The sequence below is a fragment of the Tachyglossus aculeatus genome, chromosome X1 (assembly GCF_015852505.1).
Source record: "Tachyglossus aculeatus isolate mTacAcu1 chromosome X1, mTacAcu1.pri, whole genome shotgun sequence".
Taxonomy (NCBI): Eukaryota; Metazoa; Chordata; class Mammalia; order Monotremata; family Tachyglossidae; genus Tachyglossus; species Tachyglossus aculeatus.
In genome coordinates, this window is record NC_052101.1 from 75,523,226 (window position 1) to 75,547,047 (window position 23,822).

General features: G+C 43.7%; 1 protein-coding gene and 1 non-coding gene across 5 annotated transcripts in view; one reads left to right on the plus strand and one right to left on the minus strand.

Annotated features, from left to right (window-relative positions):
* The window catches only part of ARHGEF3 (Rho guanine nucleotide exchange factor 3), a 104,387-nt gene that overhangs the window by 73,793 nt on the left and 6,772 nt on the right, over positions 1-23,822 (plus strand). For all 4 annotated transcript variants that reach the window (XM_038740071.1, XM_038740072.1, XM_038740074.1 and 1 more), the window contains 2 exons: positions 12,622-12,879; positions 22,985-23,155. In XM_038740071.1, coding sequence (XP_038595999.1) covers positions 12,622-12,879; positions 22,985-23,155 — 429 coding nt within the window. The remainder of the gene's footprint in view (positions 1-12,621; positions 12,880-22,984; positions 23,156-23,822) is intronic.
* LOC119920325 lies at positions 22,461-22,598 on the minus strand. The gene has a single exon (XR_005448080.1). It is a non-coding gene; the product is annotated as a small nucleolar RNA SNORA7 (small nucleolar RNA).

Genomic DNA, 23,822 nt, shown 5'->3' on the forward strand with positions numbered 1-23,822 from the left:
AACTTAGTTTCCATTGTCCGTGCGGATAAAGCATAGACCTGGGAGTCAGAAGGACCTGGGTTCTAATCCTGGTTCTGCCACGTCTGTTTTTTGACCTTGAGCAAGTCACTTAACTTCTCTGGGCTTCAGTTACCTCATCTGTAAAATGGGGATTAAGACTGTGACCCCCATGTGGGACAGGGACTGTGTCTATCCTGATTAATTTGTATCTACCCCAGTGCTTAGAACAGTGCTTGGCACGAAGTAAGTGCTTAACAAGTACAATTATTATTATTATTGTTAAGGCCCTTTCTGGTTTTCCAATGTCTTGTTTTGTTATACCTTAAGAAAAGAAGGGCTGCAATCAGAAAGCCCACCCTAGAGCCTGATCAAAACTTGTTCCACTCTGATGTGAAGAGTAATGGTCTCCAAAACTGTATTGGAATCATCATAATTGTTGTTAGTTAGATTATTATTATGAGAAACTGCATGGCCGAGTGGGAAGAGTATGGGCCTGGTATTCAAAGGAGCTGGCTTTCAATCAAGGCTCTGCCAGTTGCCTGCAAGTATGACTTTGGGCAAGTCTCTTAACATCTTTGTGCCTCAGTTTCCTCATCTGTAAGATGGGAATTCAGTGCCTGTTCTCCCTTCTACTTAGACCGTGAACCCCATGTGTGACAGGGACTGCATCCGACCTGATTAATTTGTAGCTATTTCCAGGGCTTAGAACAGCGCCTGGCACATAGTGATCATATTCATTGAGCACTTACTTTTTGCAGACCACTGTACTAAGTGCTTGGGAGAGCACAATACAACAGAATTAGCAGGCACATGCCCTGCCCACAATGAGCTTACAGTCTAGCGGGGGAGACAGACATTACTATGAGTAAAGGCAGCAAACTTGAACACAAAACACTGAGAGATACAGTGGCTGCCATCACTGCTGCTGCCTCTATTTTAAGTGAGGAGGCTAGTCTGTGTTATGGCCATAGACCATGCAATTACAGCCACTGGCTATAAAGCAAAGTACTTTCCTCATGAATAGGGTTTTCTGCCTCACTGGAGAAGGCCACAAAAGAGAGCAGGTAAGGGGAGTGAGTGGAGTGGGGTGGAGGGGGTGGTGAAACAATCAAACAGTTGTATTTATTGAGCACTTACTGGGTGCAGAGTGCTATAATAAGTGCTCGGGAAAGTACAATATAATAGAGTTGGTATATGCAGTCTCAGCACACAAGGAGCTTACAGTCCACGGGGGAGATGTATTAAAATAAATTTCAACTAGGGGAAATAGAGTGCTGTGGGCTTGAGTATCAAAGTGCTTAAGGAAAAGGATACGAGAAATGGGATTTGTTGAGGGGAGGACAGGTGTTCTTAGTGGAGGAGTTGGGAGTATTTGATGATTTGCAGAAGAGCCGCAGCAAGGGGTGGCTTGTGGGGAAGAGGAAGTTGGTGCAAGCCTGAGGGTGCTGCTTTGCAGATGAAAGAGGATTTCTAGAAAAGAGAGGCTTGCTGGGTGGATGAGAAGCAGCTGTGGCTCAGTGGAAAGAGCATGGGCTTTGGAGTCAGAGGTCATGGGTTCGAATCCCAGCTCTGTCACTTGTCAGCTGTGTGACTTTGGGCAAGTCACTTAACTTCTCTGGGCCTCAGTTCCCTCATCTGTAAAATGGGGACTAAGACTGTGAGCCCCATGTGGGACAACCTGATAACCTTGTATCTTCCCCAGCGCTTAGAACAGTGCTTTGCACATAGTAAGCGCTTAACAAATACCATCATTATTATTATTATTATTATAAAAGAAAGAAGCAGTTTTTAGTGGTGGGAAGAGATTTGCAAAATAAAAGAAGGGAAAAATAAAAGAACTGCCCTAGAGGGAAGGGCAGTTGCTTTTTTCATGGCTTTACTACTCTTCTCCCTCACACTGATTTTCTCTCATTATCTCTCAACTGTTACTCTCTCCTATTTCTAGGTGTCTGCCTCTGCAGTCAATTCTCCCATAACATGTTTTCACTAGTATTTGGATAGAACACTGTTGGCGAATTAGAGAATGTTCTTCTGACAATACATGCTGGATAGGATGTGAGGATATGGTTGTGCAGTTGCATACAACATTGGTCAAAGCGTGCATATGATTAAAAAAAAGTTATCCTTAATGGGATGTTCCTCAAGAGTGTAACCTCTGTGTTACAGGAGAACTGACTTTGTCTCTAATTCATGGACTGGACCTCTGTCTTTCTGAATTGCTCTCCTCTTTCCTTCCGGATGGCGAAGAGAGCCATTGCCCCCATTATCCCATAGGTTTCTAGCTATGGGAATGAAGCTATTCTTTTCACTCCCAAAACCTTTGGGGCTGGACTCCTACAGTCTAGGTCTCTGACAAAATCTGAGAGCCTCCTACAGAAAAGTCTCCAATTTGGATGTTTATGAGCTGTGAGCTCTTCAGAGCCTGCCAGCTGTTCCTTTCCAGTCCCACTTATCCCCTCCCTATTTTCTACCCTTCTCAAAATGAAAAGTCAGCATTTATGGTGGAGCCTGTCATTCTGGAACTGGTAGAGGAGCTAGTTTCCTAGGGGGATTTGGGATTGTCTGACTGGAAAGGGGCTGGGATAGATGCAGTTTTGATAGGTTACCTTAAGCAGAAAAGTGCTTTGGCTCTACATTTGTGCCCCTGCGCAATTTGAATTTACAGAAGTCTAGGTTGTGAGTTTTTGGGAAGTCATACTTTGAACTTTATGCATCTATATCTGGCATTCCTCAGGAAAATTTTGAGTGATTCATTATTTGGATGATGATGATTATTATTATTTTTGTCAAGCACTTAGGATGTGCCAAGCAACTGTTCTAAGTGCTGGGGTAGATGCAAGGTAATCAGGTTGGACACAGCCCCTGTCCCACATGGGGCTCACTGTCTAAGTTGGAGGAAAAACAGGCATTGAATCTCCATTGTACTGATGAGGAATATGAGACACAGAAATTGTAACTTGCCCAAGGTCACCCAGTAGGCAAGTGGTGGAGACAGGATTACAACCCAGGTCCTCTGACTCCCAGGCCTGTGCTCTTTCCACTAGGCCTACTGCTGATATTTGAATGGCATTAGATCAAACAATAATTTTAGTACAAAGCCTGAAACATTCAAAGGTTCATCAAAAGCCAAATAACCTGAAGTAATTATTTAGTGTTTCAAGAAAACTCCATTTATCTTATATTTTGACTGCTTTATTTTAACATGAGTATTACTTAATGCATCTTGCTTCCTCACCATTCAAAATGTATACCTAGTCAATTAACCAGATGGAGAAAGTAGAAAGGAAAAGGAGTGGGCTGAAGTTGGGTCCAATAAAATAATCTATTTTGATACCCTTAATGAGTCTTTTAAAGTCAAATTTTGTAGAAGATTGGTAGGAATTCTGAGGGTGAGTTTTTTGCTTTTACACTTCTGCCTTCCTGATTTTAAATGTGCTTCTATATAGGGAATTTACAACTGTAAAAGAAGCCTAAAATGAAATAACTGACCAGTTGTTAGAAAATGTTCATGAGAATTCCCCTGATTAGCATGCCTGACTGTTGAAGGCTTCCTTGTTTAAGCTACAGATGTAGTAACACTAATGGGGACTGTAAACTGAATGGTACAATTGAGTAGGTTCTGTTATTTTAACAGATCAAAATAACCACCTTTGTAAGTTTTGAATGAGACTAATTGAAGTCCATTGAAGTAATAAGGGATTCATTTATACATCCAGAACCAAAAAAAGTGAACCTTTAAACTAATACCCAGTTAGGCAGGGTAATCTTGACTGTCCTTTTGACCTCCAATGAATCGGCAACTTTATAACTTTTGAAGGCATAAAACAGGTTAAAGGGATATTTTTTCTCTGTGAACTATCTCTTTTAATGTAAGTTCATCACACTTTGCTAATGGAAGGACCTACTTCTCAATGAAGCTATTATCATAAAGATGTAACTTTAAAAATGTTGGAGTAGACTCAAATTCCTTGTAAAGTAATAAAATAATTCATTACCTCGCTGAGGCAAGTTCACATAATAATTTAGTTTCCAATTAAATTTTAATGTCTGTGAGAGCCAAGAAGCACAGACGTGAAAAATTGAATTGTACCATCTCTTCTCACAAGGTTGTGAATAGTGAGGTAATTGCCCAAAAACAGCAAATCCTAGATGAAATGGTTGCTAACCCAATAAATGTGATGAATTCACCTCCATGGTTAAATTTTGTAGATGAAACCAGGTAGCTCTCAAACTACCAGAACACCAAAACATAAGTCTGCTGAAACCACAGAAGAAAGAGTTTTCCCTAATGATGACTAGAAGAAAATCAGTCTTTTGGTGATACATTCATTCACTTCAAGGCATCGGGCTACAGTGTAGTATCTGTCTTTAGGGAAGCAGCATAGTCTAATGTTAAGAGCATGGACCTAGGAATCAGAGACCTGGGTTTGAATCCCAGCTCTGCCACTTATCTGCTGTGACTTTGGGCAAGTCATTTCTGTGCCTCAGTTCCTCATCTGCAAAATGGAAATTAGATACCGGTTCTCCCTCCTACTGAGACTGTAAGCCCCATGTGGGACTTGATTTTCTTTTACCTACCCCGGTGCTTAGTACAGTGCTCTGCACATAGTAAGCGCTTAACAAATACCACAGTTATTTGGTTACATCCAATTATTGATGATCTGTGGTGAAGGGGGACGTACATGCACACAAACATACACACACACACACGCACACACACACACACACACACACACACACACGCAGCTTGCCACTGCCAATGACAGTGAGTAGGAGGGCAAAATTTTAATTACCAAAATAGGCACTTGACGTCAGTAGGAAGAGGGACGGGAAGCAGCGTGGCCTAGTGGAAAGACCCTGGACCTGGGAGTCAGAGGACATGGGTTTCAGTCCTGGTTCTGCCATTTGCTTGCTTCATGACTTTGAGCAAGTCACTTCACTTCTCTGTGTCTCAGTTCCCTCATGCGAAATGGGGATTCAATACCCGTTCCCTCTCCTACTTAGACTGTAACACCAATGTTGGATCTGATGATCTTGTCTCTACCCCAATGCTTAGTATAGTGCTTGGCACATAGTAAATGCATAACAAATACCAAAATTATCAATATTATTATCATCATCTTTATTATTATTATTATTCTCTATGCCTCTGTTACTTCATCTGTAAAATAGGGATTAAGACTGTGAGCCCATGTGGGACATGGACTGGATCCAATCTGTTATCTTGTACCTACCCAAGTAGGTAGGTACTACAGTGCCTGGCACATAGTAAGTGCCAAACAAATACCATAAAAAAGAGGATTCCTAAGAAAATGTTGGCCCCAAGACTAAGGACTAGGCTATGACAGCTATTGTTTCTAAGACTCCTATCCAGTTTTCATTCATTCGTTCATTCAGTTGTATTTATTGAGCGTTTACTGTGTGCAGAGCACTGTACTAAGTGCTTGGAAAGTACAATTCAGCAACAAATAGAGACAATCCCTACCCAACAACGGGTTCACAGTCTAGAAGCGGGGAGACAGACAACAAAGCAAAACAAGTAGACAGTTTTAAGTTTATCGGGTCTGGCGGACTTGTCATTTACCCTTTTTAAAAATATACTTATCAATTCATTGCTTAAGTGAGGTGAGTTACTTTGAAAGAGAACCAAGATTTGGGCTGCCATCTTAACTCCAATATACTGTAGTACCTTCTTCAGTTCAAGTCATTTCAACATTGTTTCTGTTGTACTAGGCCATTGTCTTAGAGACACAGAAAAGTTTGAACTAGATTGTCTTTCCAGGTTTGCAAAAGAAACAAGAAAACCGATCAAGTATGAAAACAGTATTATATGCCTCTATGGTTACCACAGCAGCAGTCAAGCAGCGTGATAATAGAGATTAATGTTACGAGTGAGGAATGGGCAGTGATGTGGTCAGATTTTGTAGTTAGTATATATCCGTCAGTTACTGTTGATTGGATTCTTTATAATGAAAACATTGGACGTTTCCAGGTCTTTGAAAAAGAGGAAACTGAAACTAAATTAACAGCACTTTGAAGATTGTTTTACTTAATCCTGAAAATCTAAATCATGTCAACAAAGTAAAGAAACTCAATTATTTTGGATGGGTGGAATGAATTACCCATTTTTTAAGGATTAAAAAAGCTAGATTGGATATAGTTTTTTTCTCAGAAAAATCTTTAACAGCACTTACAACACTATATTACTTTGAAAAAAATCAAGCAGTTATGTGTTTTCATGAAATGTTAAATGTATACATTTCTAGAATTACTTTGCTCTTAGATTCAGTCACTAAATAAATATTTTTGGTAAGGTGTGGAAATGTTTTAACATTAGCCATACATACACCCATTATTGTGCCTGTTTCTTTTATTGCTTTTCTAGAATAGGTCTTTCTAAAACATGCACGATGTCATCTAATCAAGGAATAAATCCTGACTCATGTGAAATCAGTCAGTTGGCAGTCTTGGTGATACAGTAGATGTCAGTTTCCATTTTACGAGAGATTACTGAACATGGTTAAGCCATTTCCATCGTTTTATATAATGGTAGTGTTCAGAAATCTGTCAGTACTTTTTTGTTCATTGGAACCTCTCTGATGCCATCTGCTGAGGGCAGATAAGAGGAAGAGAAAGCTAGTGGTTCCTTTTAGTGCCCCTGACCGTCGCTTTACAAAATGGAACATGTCAGAAAACATCATTTTGCTGGAAGGAAGGCAAGTCAGTGGAGTTAAATGGCTCCACTGTCTGTACCATTCTACATTATGTGTCTTTTCATTTCCTTTATGAAGACCAATGTAAAACATTTTTTCTTATCCAGTTCCAGAGTCTGAATTTCCTCATCTACCTGTATTCAGTGTCGCTTTGTGTCGAACACAGTACTAGGCCCTTGAGGAAATTATAAAAGAAGCAGCATGGCTTAGTGGAAGAAGTACGGGCTTGGGAGTCAGAGGACCTGGGTTCTAATTCCGGGTCTGCTGCTTGTCTGCTGTGTGACCTTGGACAAGTCACTTCTCTGTGCTTCAATTTCCTCATTTGTAAAGTGGGGATTAAATCCTGCTCTCCCCTATCTAGACTGTGAGCCCCATGTGGGACAGGGACTATGTTCAACTTGATAACCATGTATCTACCCCTAAAATAATGCTTGACACACAGTAAGCACTAAACAAATGCCATTAAAAAAAGAAGAATCAGACATGATCCCTGCCCTCAAAGATTTTAAAATCTAATGTTAGATCTTGGTTCTCAAACACAACACAAAATGCAAACACAAAAATATAATCCATACAACTAGAGAAAAGCACAAAAGTGATAAGTATACATAACAAAGTGTTTACAGTGACCGTGATTAAGGGTAGTGATTTAATTTGGCATCAGGGAGCCACTATAGGGTTTTGAGGAGGTCAGCGATGTTATTAAATTAGCAGTGAAAAAGTTAATGTGGGTTGCTAAGTGACATATAGTCTGAAGTAGGGAGAAGTTGGAAATAGACTGGAGCAATCAATCCATGGTATTTATTGGGTGCTTACTGTGTAAAGAGCACTGTACTAAGCACTTGGGGAGAGTACAATATAACAGAGTTGGTAGGTTGAGAAGCAGTGTCGCTCAGTGGAAAGATCACAATTTGGCTTAGTGGAAAGAGCACGAGCTTTGGAGTCACAGGTCATGGGATCAAATCCTGGCTCTGCCAATTGTCAGCTATGCGACTTTGGGCAAGTCACTTAACTTCTCTGTGCCTCAGTTACCTCATCTTTAAAATGTGGATTAAGACTGTGAGCCCCCCATGGGACAACGTGATCACCTTGTAATCCCTCCAGTGCTTAGAACAGTGCTTTGCACATAGTAAGTGCTTAATAAATGCCGTTATTATTATTATTATCATGGGCTTGGGAGTCAGAGGTCATGGGTTCTAATCCCGGCTCCGCCACATGTCTGCTGTGTGACCTTGGGCAAGTCACTTAACTTCTCTGAGCCTCAGTTACCTTATCTGTAAAATGGGGATTAAGACTGTGAGCCCCACGTGGGACAACCTGATCACCTTGTATCCCCCCAGCTCTTAGAACAGTGCTTTGCACATAGCAAGCACTTAACAAATGCCATTATTATAATTGTTATTATTATAGACACGGTCCCTGTTCACAACTTGCTTGCAGTCTGGGAAGGGGAGGCAGACATCAATTTAAATAAATGAATTGTGGATATGTATATAAGCCCTGTGGGGCTGAGGGTGTTAAATTTTTCCAGGTAGGAGGTATTAAGAGCTTGTGCTAACATTGTGCCAGGGGAGAGGAAAGGGTGGTTTTATGAAGTATTGCTGAGAGCAAATCAGTAAGACTTGATGACAAATTGGGTTGGGAGTGAATGAGAGACAGAGTCAAAGAGTGTACGGGACAGGGAGGATGCTAGTCGTGTTGACAATGATGGGAAACTTAGAAAAGGGTTGCAGAGGAAGGTAAAGGATTTCATTCTTGACTTATTGAATTTGAATGAGATGTCCAAATGGAGATGTTCTAGAGAGAGAAGGGAATACAAAACTGGATGAGGTTAGAGATGATATAGATTTGGTAGCTGAAATAATGACGAGGAAGAAGAGCTCCTCAAGGATAGAAGTGTAAATGGAAGAGTGCAAAGTACCCAGAACTGAGCCTTGAAGTACACCCTTAAGTTAAAGGGTGAAGAGAGGAAGAGGAACTAGAAAAGAAAACAAAAACTGAAAAGGGAAGTAGAAGAACCAGTCTAAAATTATGGCCTTGAAACCAGGGCAGAAAAGCTTATATGAAACAAGGGCAGGCAGTAATGTTGAAGATAACAGAGAAGGTAACATTGGTTTGGACAGAAAAAGGGATTTGGAAACCATACTGAAAGTTGTCTCAATGGTGCAAATGGTGAAATCCAAATTTTAAGTATTCAAGAAAAAGTTGACAGAAAATGGTTCTGGATAGCACATTTCAGAAATTCCGTGGAAGGTGGAAGGATATGAAACATAGGCTAGAGGGACCAGGAGAAAGTAGAGGGGAAAAGAGACAGAAGAGGAGAGGGGGATTATATTAATAAGGACAATAAGTGTGGTATTTGTTAAGCACTTACTATGAGCCAAGCACACTCCTAAATACTGGGGTAGATACAAAATACTCAGGTCAGACACAGTCCCTATCTCCCATGGGGCTCACAGCCTAAGGAGGGAGGAGAACAGGTATTTAATCCCCTTTTTACAGATAAGGAAACTATGGGACTGCCCAAAGTCACACAGCAGACAATTTCCACTATGGTTTCCATCCCCTACATTCCACCGAAAGTTCCCTCTCAAAGGTCACCAATGACCTCCTCCTTGCCAAATCCAATGGCTCCTACTCTATCCTAATCCTCATCGACCTCTCAGCTGCCTTCGACACTGTGGACCACCTCCTTCTCCTCAACAGGCTATCCAACCTTGGCTTCACAGACTCTGTCCTCTCCTGGTTCTCCTCTTATCTCTCCGGCTGTTCATTCTCCATCTCTTTTGCGGGCTCCTCCTCCCCCTCACATCCCCTTACTGTAGGGGTTCCTCAAGGGTCAGTTCTTGGTCCCCTTCTGCTCTCTATCTACACTCACTCCCTTGGTGAACTCATTCGCTCCCATGGCTTCAACTATCATCTCTACGCTGATGACACCCAAATCTACATCTCTGCCCCTGCTCTCTCTCCCTCCCTTCAGGCTCGTGTCTCCTCCTGCCTTCAAGATGTCTCCATCTGGATGTCCGCCCACCATCTAAAACTCAATATGTCCAAAACTGAACTCCTGAACTCCTTATCTTCCCTCCCAAATCCTGTCCTCTCCCTGACTTTCCCATCACTGTTGACGGCACTACCATCCTTCCCGTCTCACAAGCCCGCAACCTTGGTGTCATCCTCTCTTCCTTTCTTCAAGGCCCTACTGAGAGCTCACCTCCTCCAGGAGGCCTTCCCAGACTGAGCCCCCCTCCTTCCTCTTCCCCTCATCCCCCTCTCCATCCCCCCGTCTTACCTCCTTCCCTTCCCCACAGCACCTGTATATATGTATATATGTTTGTACATATTTATTACTCTATTTATTTTACTTGTACATATCTATTCTATTTATTTTATTTTGTTAATACGTTTGGTTTTGTTCTCTGTCTCCCCCTTCTAGACTGTGAGCCCACTGTTGGGTAGGGACTGTCTCTATATGTTGCCAACTTGTACTTCCCAAGCGATTAGTACAGTGCTCTGCACACAGTAAGCGCTCAGTAAATACGATTGATTGATTGATTGATTGATCCTTGATTCTTCTCGTTCACCCCTCACATCCAATCCGTCACCAAAAACTGCTACTCTCACCTCCGCAACATCGCCAAGATCCACCCTTTCCTCTCCATCCAAACCGCTACCCTGCTGGTTCAATCTCTCATCCTGTCCCGAATGGATTACTGCATCAGCCTCCTCTCTGATCTCCCATCCTCCTGTCTCTCCCCACTTCAATCTATACTTCACGCTGCTTCCCGGATCATCTTTGTGCAGAAACGCTCTGTGCATGTTATTCCCCTCCCCAAAAATCTCCAGTGGCTACCAATCAACCTACGCATCAGGCAAAAACTCCTCACTCTCGGCTTCAAGGCTCTCCATCACCTCGCCCCCTCCTACCTCACCTGCCTTCTTTCCTTCTACAGCCCAGCCCACACACTCCGCTCCTCTACCGCTAACCTCCTCACTGTGCCTCATTCTCGCCTGTCGCGCCATCGACCCCCGACCCACATCCTCCCCCAGCCCTGGAATGCCCTCGCTCCGCATATTCGCCAAGCTAGCTCTCTTCCTCCCTTCAAAGCCCTACTGAGAGCTCACCTCCTCCAGGAGGCCTTCCCAGACTGAGCCCCCTCCTTCCTCTCCCCCTCCCCATCCCCTCCGCCCTACCTCCTTCCCCTCCCCACAGCACCTGTATATATGTTTGTACAGATTTATTACTCTATTTTACTTGCACATATTTACTATTCTATTTATTTTATTTTGTTAATATGTTTTGTTTTGCTGTCTGTCTCCCCCTTCTAGACTGTGAGTCCTCTATTGGGTAGGGACCGTCTCTATATGTTGCCAACTTGTACTCCCCAAGCACTTAGTACAGTGCTCTGCACAGACTAAGCGCTCAATAAATACGATTGAATGAGTGAATGAATGAATAATAGTGAAGGAAGAAAGGGAAGTCATAAACTTTTGGAGGGTTGAGTCTGAGAACAGCATGGCATAGGAGGTAGAGCATAGGCCTGGGAGTCAGAGGGTCATGAGTTCTAATCCCAGCTCTGCCACTGTCTCTTTGTGACCTTGGACAAGTCACTTTATTTCTCTATGCCTCAGTTACCTGATCTGTAAAATGGGGATTGAGAATGTGAGCCCCACATGGGACAGGGACTGTGTCCAACCCTATTTACTTTTATCTAACTCAGGTCTTAGTACAGTGCCTGGCATGTAGTAAGTTTAACAAATACCACAATTATTATTATTATTATTATTAAGACATTGGGCGGGTCACTTAATTTTGCTGGGCCTCAGTTATGTCATCTATAAAATCTATAAAATGGGGATTAAGAGTGTGAGCCCCATGTGGGAAGCAGCATGGTTCAGTGGAAAGAGCACGGGCTTCGGAGTCAGAGGTCATGGGTTCAAATCCCGGCTCTGCCAGTTGTCAGCTGTGTGACTTTGGGCAAGTCACTTAACTTCTCTGTGCCTCAGTTACCTTATCTGTAAAATGGGATTAAGACTGTGAGCCCCCCCATGGGACAACCTGATCACCTTGTAACCTCCCCAGCGCTTAGAACAGTGCTTTGCACATAGTAAGAGCTTAATAAATGCCATCATTATTATTATTATTTTGAGTGGGAACCTCAAAAAAAAAAGCAGATTGGACTAGCGAATAGAGCACAGACCTGTGAGTCAGAAAGATTTGGGTTCTAATCTCAGATCTACCATTTGTCTGCTGTGACACCTTGGGCAAGTCACTTAACACAGTAATAATGATGATGGTATTTGTTAAGCATTTCCTATGTGTCAAGCACTGTTATAAGCACTGGAGTAGATACAAGCTAATCAGGTTGGACACAGTCCCTGTCCCACAAGGGGCTCACCGTCTTAATCCCATTTTACAGATGAGGTAACTGAGGTACAGAGAAGTGAAGTGACTTGCCCGAGGTTACACAACAGACAAGTGGCAGTCAGGATTAGAACCCAAGTCCTTCTGACTCCCAGGTCCATGCTCTATCCACTAGGCTATGCTGCTTCCTGTGCTTTCTCCATGCCTCAATTACCTCATCTGTAAAATGGAGATTAAGACTGGAGCCCCGTGTGGGACATGGACTGTGTCCAAACTAATTAGCTTGTATCTACCTCTGTGCTTAATACAATGCCTGGCGCTTAACCAAGATCGTAAAAAAAACAAAACCCAAAACCAACCTCCAACTCCCTGTACTATCAATTAAAGTTACATAGGCAGGCTCAGGGAAGAGTATGCCTCTACATTTATTACAAGCCAACTGAAAACCAGTTATCTGTTCAGTCTTCACTGCAGCATACCAATTGAGTTTCCTGTGCAACTGTGGAGTATTTCTTTCAACCCACTCTTCTGTTGATTCATTTTTAGCTGCCTTGTCTCAGTTCGTATAACAGCTACTGCAGCAATCAAGTGGCTGCTAAGGCATTACTGGACCTCAAGAAGCAAGATCATCGTGTGCAAGATTTCCTGCAGCGTTGCTTGGAGTCACCCTTCAGCCGCAAACTGGATCTCTGGAATTTCCTCGATATCCCCAGAAGCCGTTTAGTAAAATATCCACTGCTTCTTAGGGAAATATTGAGGCACACACCAAATGACAGCCCAGACCAACAACACTTGGAGGAAGCTGTGAGTTTTTTAGAAATGAACATGCACATGAATGGTTAATTAGTAGATTTGTTGCATCTTCGTATTAAAATCTGAGCAGACTATCTCTATCAGAAAATGCAGAAAAATAAATGAACAATTTTGAAATTGCCTTTGCCAAAAGCATGCCATGGCAGCAGCATTTCTGAATTGTAATCAATGGCTCAGACCCCTCAGTTTTGCTTTTTGCATTAAATCCAAATACGTTGGCTGTCTGTGCCTCTACCTGGTCAGATGAGAGGCTGGTATAGAGGTAAGTGAGATGAAATGCCAGAGTGGTGACATTGTCCACCTTCTGTATCAAGTGATTTGGAATCTGGTTGGCTCCTTGATCTACAGTCTTGTCATATGCTGTCAAGTCATCTCTGACCTATAGCAACTCTATGGACACATCTCTCTCAGAGTGCCCCATCTCCATCTGCAATCGTTCTGATAGTGTATCCTTAGAATTTTCTTAGTAAAAATAGGGGAGTGGTTTTTTACCATTGCCTTCTTCCACGCAGTAAACTTGAATCTCCACCCTCGACTCTCTCCCGTGCCACTGCCTAGCATAGTTTTGACTTGTAGCAGATTGCTTTCCACTCACTAGCCACTGCCCAAGTTAGGAATGGGATGGGTATGACTCTCCCTCCCATAGGCGAGACTGGTAGAGTACTGGAAACTCTCCAGGTGTGATCCTCAGAGGGGTCATCTACAGTAACTAGTGTGATTTGTGCTACAGCATGCGATAACAAGGATTACAAATTCTCCTCTGAGTCAGCCTGTATTATTCTGCAGATTAAGAAACTGCAGCCAGAGGAGGCAGATTTGAACCAGGCCATTCAGCAGATTCCCAGTGAAGTGGACTTACTTTTTAATATTGTTACTTCTGTCTGTTTCATGGGGACACAGAGGGAAGGAGGGGCAGATCTCTTTCCTTCAAAGAGCGTGGAAGAAAAGAGATGGGGCTGGGTTTATTCTCACTTAATCTTGCAAAATTTTATTACTGGAAAAAATATCATCGAGTTGGCTTTTCTCCTAATTCCATTCCAAACCATGTGTGGTCTACATGGGTAAGCACACTGGGGAATTGACCTTAGTCCAAACAATTAGCTTTCTTAGAGAGAAGCACCTGCTTCCATTTGACACTGACAAATTGTAATACATCTTGGGTGTGGCGAGAATAGAACAGTTTATCGTTACTTAGAGAGCAGACATATCAAATTCATTCCTGTGGGTGGGCCGTTTATCATCATCATCATCAATCGTATTTATTGAGCTCTTACTATGTGCAGAGCACTGTACTAAGCGCTTGGGAAGTACAAATTGGCAACACATAGAGACAGTCCCTACCCAACAGTGGGCTCACAGTCTAAAAGGGGGAGACAGAGAACAAAACCAAACATACCAACAATATAAAATAAATAGGATAGATATGTACAAGTAAAATAAATAAATAAATAGAGTAATAAATATGTACAACCATATATACATATATACAGGTGCTGTGGGGAAGGGAAGGAGGTAGGATGGGGGGATGGAGAGGGGGAAGAGGGGCAGAGGAAGGAAAGGGCTCAGTCTGGGAAGGCCTCCTGGAGGAGGTGAGCTCTCAGCAGGGCCTTGAAGGGAGGAAGAGAGCTAGCTTGGCGGATGGGCAGAGGGAGGGCATTCCAGGCCCGGGGGATGACGTGGGCTGGGGGTCAATGGCGGGACAGGCGAGAACGAGGTACGGTGAGGAGATTAGCAGCGGAGGAGCGGAGGGTGCGGGCTGGGCAGTAGAAGGAGAGAAGGGAGGTGAGGTAGGAGGGGGTGAGGTGATGGACAGCCTTGAAGCCCAGAGTGAGGAGTTTCTGCCTGATGCGCAGATTGATCGGTAGCCATTGGAGGTTTTTGAGGAGGGGAGTAATATGCCCAGAGCGTTTCTGGACAAAGATAATCCGGGCAGCAGCATGAAGTATGGATTGAAGTGGAGAGAGACACGAGGATGGGAGATCAGAGAGAAGGCTGGTGCAGTAGTCCAGACGGGATAGGATGAGAGCTTGAATGAGCAGGGTAGCAGTTTGGATGGAGAGGAAAGGGCGGATCTTGGCAATGTTGCGGAGCTGAGACCGGCAGGTTTTGGTGACGGCTTGGATGTGAGGGGTGAATGAGAGAGCGGAGTCGAGGATGACACCAAGGTTGCGGGCTTGTGAGACGGGAAGGATGGTAGTGCCGTCAACAGAGATGGGAAAGTCAGGGAGAGGACAAGGTTTGGGAGGGAAGACAAGGAGTTCAGTCTTCGACATGTTGAGCTTTAGGTGGTGGGCAGACATCCAGATGGAGATGTCCTGAAGGCAGGAGGAGATGCGAGCCTGGAGAGAGGGGGAGAGAGCAGGGGCAGAGATGTAGATCTGGGTGTCATCAGCGTAGAGATGATAGTTGAAGCCGTGGGAGCGAATGAGGTCACCAAGGGAGTGCGTGTAGATTGAGAACAGAAGGGGACCAAGCACTGAACCTTGGGGAACCCCCACAGTAAGAGGATGGGAGGGGGAGGAGGAGCCTGCAAAAGAGACTGAGAAAGAACGACCGGAGAGATAAGAGGAGAACCAGGGGAGGACGGAGTCTGTGAAGCCAAGGTCAGATAGCGTGTTGAGGAGAAGGGGGTGGTCCACAGTGTCAAAGGCAGCTGAGAGGTCGAGGAGGATTAGGACAGAGTATGAGCCGCTGGATTTGGCAAGCAGGGGGTCATTGGTGACCTTTGAGAGGGCAGTTTCCGTGGAGTGAAGGGGACGGAAGCCAGACTGGAGGGGGTCGAGGAGAGAGTTGTTGTTGAGGAATTCTAGGCAGCGCGTGTAGACAACTCGTTCAAGGAGTTTGGAAAGGAATGGTAGGAGGGATATGGGACGATAACTAGAAGGTGAGGTGGGGTCAAGAGAGGGTTTTTTTAGGATGGGAGAGACATGGGCATGTTTGAAGGCAGAGGGGAAGGAACCAGTGGAGAGTGAGTGGTTGAAGATGGAAGTTAAGGAGGGGAGAAGGGATGGAGCGAGAGATTTCATGCAGGCATCCATTCACATACTGGCTTCACTTGGAAAATCCTTCCAAGGACTAATCATGTTTCTTTGTACAATGACTAGCAGCCTAATACTGAAGTATTAAAGAGATCAGAAGGAGATGAAATTGGATGATAGAATTACCAATATTAATCGTTGAAGATATAGTGTTAAGTGGGCAGGGCTTCCATAGGAGCAGATCCTGGATTAGTGGTGAGAGAGGCTGAGACCAAGAGAGAGACAGACCGATAGGCGACCCCCATACTCTCACACACGTGCTGTCTCTGCTGTACACACACACACTTTCTCTCTCTTTCTCCCCACACACACACATGCACACACACTCTCACTCTCCGGTATTCCAATACATAGTTTCCCACTTTCACACATGCATACTGTGTGTCTAATTCATTTATTAGAATGAATTAGAATGAATTAAATTAGCCACTTTTCAGCGTGGCTCAGTGGAAAGAGCCCGGGCTTTGGAGTCAGAGGTCATGGGTTCAAATCCCGGCTCCGCCAATTGTCAGCTGTGTGACTTTGGGCAAGTCACTTCACTTCTCTGGGCCTCAGTTACCTCATCTGTAAAATGGGGATTAAGATTGTGAGCCCCACATGGGACAACCTGAACACCTTGTATCCTCCACAGCGCCTAGAACGGTGCTTTGCACATAGTAAGCGCTTAACAAATACCAAAATTATTATTATTATTATTATTTATTAGTATTTATGGAGCCCTTACTTTGAAAGTGAAGAGAGAACAGTACACTAAGCCTGTGGAAAAGCACAGTAAAAGACATGGTCTTTGTCCTCAAAGAGCTTACAACCTACTGGGGAAAATAGGCAGGCACAAATGGTATACCTACAGGGAGCAGGAGAAAGAAATAGATACAACTGGTAACAGCAGAAGTATAAAAAAATGCATACTTAACTAAAATTTGTTTATGGTATTAAGTGTTCACTACGTGGCAGACACTGTACTAAGAACTAGGGTAGATACAAGATAATTAGGTTGGTTACAGTCCATGTCCCACATGGGGCTCACAGCTTTAATCTCCATTTTACAGATGAAATAATTGAGGCACAGAAAAAATAAGTGACTTGCCCAAGGTCACAAAGCAGATAAGTGGCAAAGCTGGGATTAGAACAGACGTCCTCTGACTCCCAGTCCTGTGCTCTTTCCACTAGGCCACACTGTGCTAAGGGTGGCTAAAGGGATGACATTACCTGGGGAAGTGATAAGTAGTTGGGGAATGCCTCCTGGAGGAAATGTGTTTTCCATAGGGCTTTGGAGTTCCAGGAAGCAGGTAGGGCAAAGGACTGGAGCAAAGGGAAGAGAGTCAAGATCAAAGTATAGTAAAAAGATTAGCTTGGAAGGAATGAAGGGTGTGTAGTGGGTGAAAAATGCAGATATGTAAGGATAAAGCTGATGAAGAGCTTGGAAGCCAGTGGTCAGAAGTTGCTATTTGATGCAGAGAGAAATGAATAACCATTAGAGGTTTTTGAGGAGCTGTGCCTTGTTCTGAATGATGTTTTAGGACGATCATATGGCAGGAGAGGGTAGCATAGGCTGAGGACGGGAGAGCTTGGAAGCAAGGAGACTAGTCAAAAAGCTAATCAGTAGTCCAGCCAGCAGCTGATGTAAGCCTGAATCAAGGTGGTGGCTATAAGTGTGGGGAGAAAGGCAGTTTCAGAAAAGACTGTGGTGGAAAAATGGACAAACAATGTGAGAGGTAAGAGGCAGAAAGGAGTCACAGATTCATTCTTTCATTCAGTTGTATTTATTGAGTGGTTATGGTGTGCAGAACACTGTACTAAGTGCTTGGAAAGTATAATACAGAAATAAAGAGCGACAATCCCTGCCCACAACATGCTTACAGTCCAGGGAGGGGGGTGCAGGGGGGGAGGCAAACATCAAAACAAGTAAACAGGAATCAATATAAATAAATAGAATTATAGATATATACATATATATGTAAGAGCTGTGGGGGGGACCAAAGGAAGTGAGTCGAGGTGATGTGGAAGGGAGGGGGAGCTGAGGAAACGGGGTTTAGTCTGGGAAGGCCTCTTGGAGGAGGTGTGCCTTCAGTAAGGCTTTGAAAGGGGAAGAGTGATTGGCGGATTTGAGGAGGGAGGATGTTCCAGGCCAGAGGTAGGATGTGGACCAGGGGCGAGACAGGCGAGATCAAGCCATAGTGAGAAGGTTAGCACCAGAGGAGCCGAATGTGCAGGCCCCAAGGGAATGAAAAAAACTCAGTAATGTGTCCAGACTGTAGGCTCATTGTGGGCTGGTAGCTTGTTTACCAACTCTGTTGTATTGTACTCTTTCAAGTGCTTAGTACAATGCTCTGCATACAGTAAGTGCTAAATAAATGCCACCAATGATGAGGAGAAGAGAGTGGGGGAAAAGTGAAGACAGTAAGGAGCTGGGACAAGAATGGGAGATGGGGTGATAGCTAGAGGGTGTAGTGGGATCCAGAAAACACTTTTTAGAATGGGAGAAATTTGAGCATGCTTGTAAACAAAAGGCAAATATCCAGAGGTATGTAGTTATAGTATTTGTGTATTTTTACCAAGAAAACTCTGTGAATACACTACCAGAATAATTGCAGATGGAGGTGGGACGTTCTGGGGCAGGTGTGTCCATGGAGTTGCTATGTGTCGGGGACGACTCGACAGCATAAAACAAGAAAAGAATTAATAAATGCTTACAATGTGTAGAACACTGGGGAATACACAAAATAATTCAAAAGGAAATGAAATGTCTTTCACACATGCTCTTTCGCATACAGGTACTTTCTCTCTCACAAATGCTCTTTCTCACATGTACATTCTCACACGTGTTCTCACACCCACATGCTCTCTCTCTTTCTTGCACAGCCTCTCACCTGCACCTGCTGTTTCTCTCTGACTCATGCTCATCCGAGATCATTTTTATCCCCCAAGGGCAGAGGCCACAGCCAACAAGAGGACCCAAGAAAACTTGCCACTACTTCTGTCTTTCACTGGGCTAATTGCTCCCAGCTGGAGAAGCTGCCACCCTTGCTTCCCAAGAGCTGATCATTAGTCTTCACAGCTGGAAAATATGCATGTAGCTTGATCCCTGTGGCCCCAAACCCACAGAAAGCAGACCTCTGGCAGGAACAATAGCCTCTTTAGTCTGGAACAGTATCAAGGAGTTGGGTTGCTGGCCGAGAGGAACAGGTTCAACTGAGTTTCTCTCCCCTCTCTCCCTTATTGTTCCCTGCAGGCTGCAGACACCCTTTTAGCAAGCAACAAGTACCCTATAGACCCTGAGTTGGACATTCCTGATTTCTAGTAATATTACCCTGTGTGGAATACTTATCTGACATGTGTGGTGTACATAACATATGCATGCTTATTATAAAGCACACTGCGTGCTGCTTTTCTGTGCCTAGTAATTCTCACTTTACACACATCCCCATGGGGAGCTCATCCACTCCCATGGCTTCAACTACTAGCTCTGTATGGGTGGCTTGCAAATCTACCTCACTAGTCCAGACCCCTTCCTTCTCTGTAATCTTGCAGGTCCTTCTGACTCCAGGGCATTGCTACATTTGTGTCCTGCAGGCACCTCAAGCTCAGTGTGTCTGAAACTAAATTTTCATGTTCCCGCCCAAATCTTCTCCTCTACCGACCTTTACCATCACAGTTGACAACATCACCATCGTCTCCATATATTATGTATTGTGGCATTTCTCCATATCTCAGGCCTGCAACCTTGGCACTCTCTCTCATCCCCCATATTCAGTCTTTTGCCAAATCCTGTATTTCTTCCCCATACTCTTTCCAGGATTCTCCCCTTCCTCTTGATCCAAATTCCACCACACTTATCCAGGTTTGTTTGGGTTTTTTTAATGGTATTTGTTACACACTTACTACATGCTAGGCATTTTACTAAGCATGGAGATAGATACAAGCTAATCAGGTTGGGTCCAGTCCACATCCCACATCCCCATTTCACAGATGTGATAACTGAGGCCCAGAAGTGAAGTGACTTGCCCAAGGTCACACAGCAGACAAGTGGCAGAGCCAGGATTAGAACTCAGGTCCTTCTGACTCCTAGGCCCTTGCTCTATCAACTAGGCCATGCTGCTTCACTTCTATCTTGCCTTGATTACTGCATCAGCCTCCGTATTGCCCTTTGCTTCCAGCCTCTCCCTTCTTCAGTCCATACTTAACTCTGCTGTCTGGATCATTGTTCTGAAACATTGTTCAGCACATATTCATTGATTCAATTGTATTTAGTGAGCATTACTGTGTGCAGAGCACTGTACTAAGCACTTGGAAAGTACAATTTAGCAACAAATAGAGACAATCCCTGCCCAACAACGGGCTCACAGTCTCTACTAACTCCTCAAAACCAATCAATGACTATCCATTCCTTTCCACATCAAAAGAAAACTCTTGACCATTGAATTTAAGGTATTCCATCAGCTTTCTTTCTCTCCTACTTATCCAGTCTCTTCTCTTACTACACCCCAGCACACAGTCTCTGTTCCTTTCAAGCTAACCTACTCATTAGGCTTCTTTCTCATCTCTCCCACCACCAATCTCTTGTTCACACCCTTCCCCCTGCTAATCAATCAATCATTGGTATTTATTGAGCTCTTACTGTGTGCAGAGCACTGTACTAACCACTTGGGAGAGTACAATATGACAGAGTTGGTAGGCATGGTCCCTGCCCACAAGGAGCTTACAATCTACAGGATAATAATAATAATAATAATGGTATCTGTGAAGTGCTTACTATGTGCCAAGTACTGTTCTAAGTACTGGGGTAGATACAAGATAATCAGGTTGATTACCTTGGGACAACAAGGTAATCAGGTTGCCCCATGTGGGGCTCACAGTCTTAATCCCCATTTTACAGATGAGGTAACTGAGGCACAAAGAAGTTAAGTGACTTGCCCAAAATCACAGAGCTGACAAGTGGTGGAGCCAGGATTAGAACCCACGACCTGTGACTCCCAAGCCCGTGCTCTTTCCACTAAGCCACTCTGAGTCTGCCAGGAACTCTCTCCTGCTTTATGATAGACCACAGCACAGCACTCCCGATTTTCAAAGCTCATGTGTTCCAGTAGTCCCTCACTGATTTATTTCTAATCTCCCAGTTTATATCTCCCCAAATGCTGTTTCAGCATTTCCATGTAATCCAGCACTTAAGTATTTACAACTTCCTCAAGGACTTATGTATGTATAGAGAAGCAGCGTGGCCTAGTGGATAGAGCATGGGCCTGGGAGTCAGAAGGACCTGGGTTCTAATCCTGGCTCCGCCACTTGTCTGCTGTGTGACCTTGGGCAAGTCATTTCACTTCTCACTTCACTTCACAGCCTCAGTTGCCTCATCTGTAAAATGGGGATTAAGATTGTGAACCACTTACTATGTGCCAGCCACTGTTCTAAGTGCTGGAGTAAATACAAGCTGTTTTGTTATGTTGTCTGTCGCCCCACTTCTAGACTGTGAGTCCGTTGTTGGGTAGGGATTGTCTCTGTTGCTGAATTGTACTCACCAAGAGCTTAGTACAGTGCTCTGCACACAGTAAGCACTCAATAAATTTGAATGAATGACTGGGCTTGAGAAATTTCAATTGCCCCTGAAGACCCATGAAGAAGAGCTCGATCCACCCATAGAGCTGAGGGGGACTTACTGGAGATGCACCTGTGATCTGAGCTCTGGAGCCACTGAAGCAACATGCACCCCACAGAACCACACACTTAAAAATAATAATAACAATAATAATGATTGTGGTATTTGTTAAGTGCTTACTATGTGCCAGGCACTGTACTGAGTGCCGAGGTTCACACAAGGTAATCGGGTTGGACACAGTCCCTGTCCCACATAGGGCCACAGTCTTAAACCTGTTTTGCAGATGAAGAAACTGAGGCACAGAGAAGTGAAGTGACTTGCTCAGGTCACACAGCCGACAAATAGCGGAGCTGGGATTAGAACCTATAACCTTCTGACTCCCAGGCCTGTACTTTATTCACTACACCATGCTACTTCTCTCCTGACTGCTTTGGGACCTTGGACAACTCTCTCAACTTCTCTGGGCCTCAGTTTCCTCATCTGTAAAAGAGGGACTCAATACTTGTTCTCCCACATTTTTAAAAATGGTATTTGTCTGTGTGCCAAGCACTGTTCTAAACATTGGGGTAGATAGAAGTTCTTCAGGAGAGGTTCTCCTCTCCTCCCCTTCCCTCCCCTCCCCTTCCCTCCCCTTCCCTCTCCTTCCCTCTCCTCCCCTCCCCTCTCATTTAAGTGCTCACTATGTGCCCAGGACTGTACTAAGCAGTAGGGTCTTGTCTGTCTTATGCTGTCGAGTTGTTTCCGACCCATAGCGACACCACAGACACATCTCTCCCAGAACATCCCGGTTTCCATCTGCAATCATTCTGGTAGTGTATCCATGGAGTTTTCTTGGTAAAAATAGGGAAGTGGTTTTAACCATTGTCGCCTTCTACGCAGTAAACTCGAGTCTCCTCCCTCGACTCTCCCATGCTGCTGCTGCCCAGCATGGATGAGTTTTGACGTGTAGCAGATTGCCTTCCACTCTCAAGCCACTGTCCAAGCTAGGAATGGAATGGGTAGACCTCTGCTTGACACTCCCTCCTGTAGCTGAAACTGGTAGAGTCCTGGAAACTCTCCAGGTGTGACCCTGAGAGGATAAGCAGTAAGGTAGATACAAGTTAATTAGGTTGGACACAGTCCATGTCCCACATGGGGCTAATAGTGTTAATCCTCATTTTATAGATGAGGTAACTGAGGCATATAGAAGTTAAGTAATTTTCCCAAGGACACTCAATCGCATTTATTGAGCACTTTCTGTGTGCAAAGCACTCTGCTGAGCCCTTGGGAGAATACATTACAGCAGGGTTGGTAGACACGTTCCCTGTCCACAGCAATTTTATTATAATAATAATAATGGTATTTAAGTGCTTACTATGTGTCAAGCACTGTACTAAGCTTTCCAAAGTGGTAAAAGTAATATCTCCTTCACATTCACATGCAATGACAATAACTTTTTTTGTGCTTTCTTATTGTTTTTCCTTAGATAAACATCATTCAAGGGATAGTGGCAGAAATTAACACAAAGACTGGAGAATCTGAATGCCAATATTATAAAGACAGGCTAATTTATCTCGATGAAGGCCAGAAGGATGCCTTGATTGATAGTTCACGGGTATTGTGTTGTCACGGTGAATTGAAAAACAACAGGGGTGTGGTAAGCAGTTTAATGGTGTATTTTTAAACTCACAATCAACTAACTCTTGTCAGTTTGGTTCAGCTGGTTCAGAGAGAAGTGATGAAGTCTTGTTCCCTCCATGTTTCAAGTCTTTTTTCTTCTTCTCTTCTCTTCCCCCATAATTTGTGAAATGACCAAACACTGGCCCCATCCCAGTGTTCCTGAGAATTCATCGTTCCCATCTTTTTTTAAAATGGTATTTGTTGAGTGCTTACTATGTGCCAGGCATTGTACTAAGCACTGAGGTAGATAGAAGCTAGTCATTTTTTATATCTCATGGTCCTGAATAATAATAATAACAATAATTACTATTATTATTGTATTTAAGTATGATTACCATATGACAAACAATGTACCAAGTGCTAGGATAGATGAAATATAAGCAGATTGGACACAGTCCCTGTACTTAGGGCTCATAGTCTAAATGGGAGGGAGGACAGGTATTTCTTCCCCGTTTTACAAATGAAACTGAGTTAAAGAGTCATTTGCCCAAGATCACACAGCAGGAAAGGGGTGAAGCCAGGATTAGAACCCATAATAGTAGAGTAAGTTATTTTTGAATGTTTTCTAAATTGCCAAGAGTGTGTGATTAAAGAAAAGTTGGCTACTTGATCTTGGTACAGACTGAATATATTAAGAAAATTGA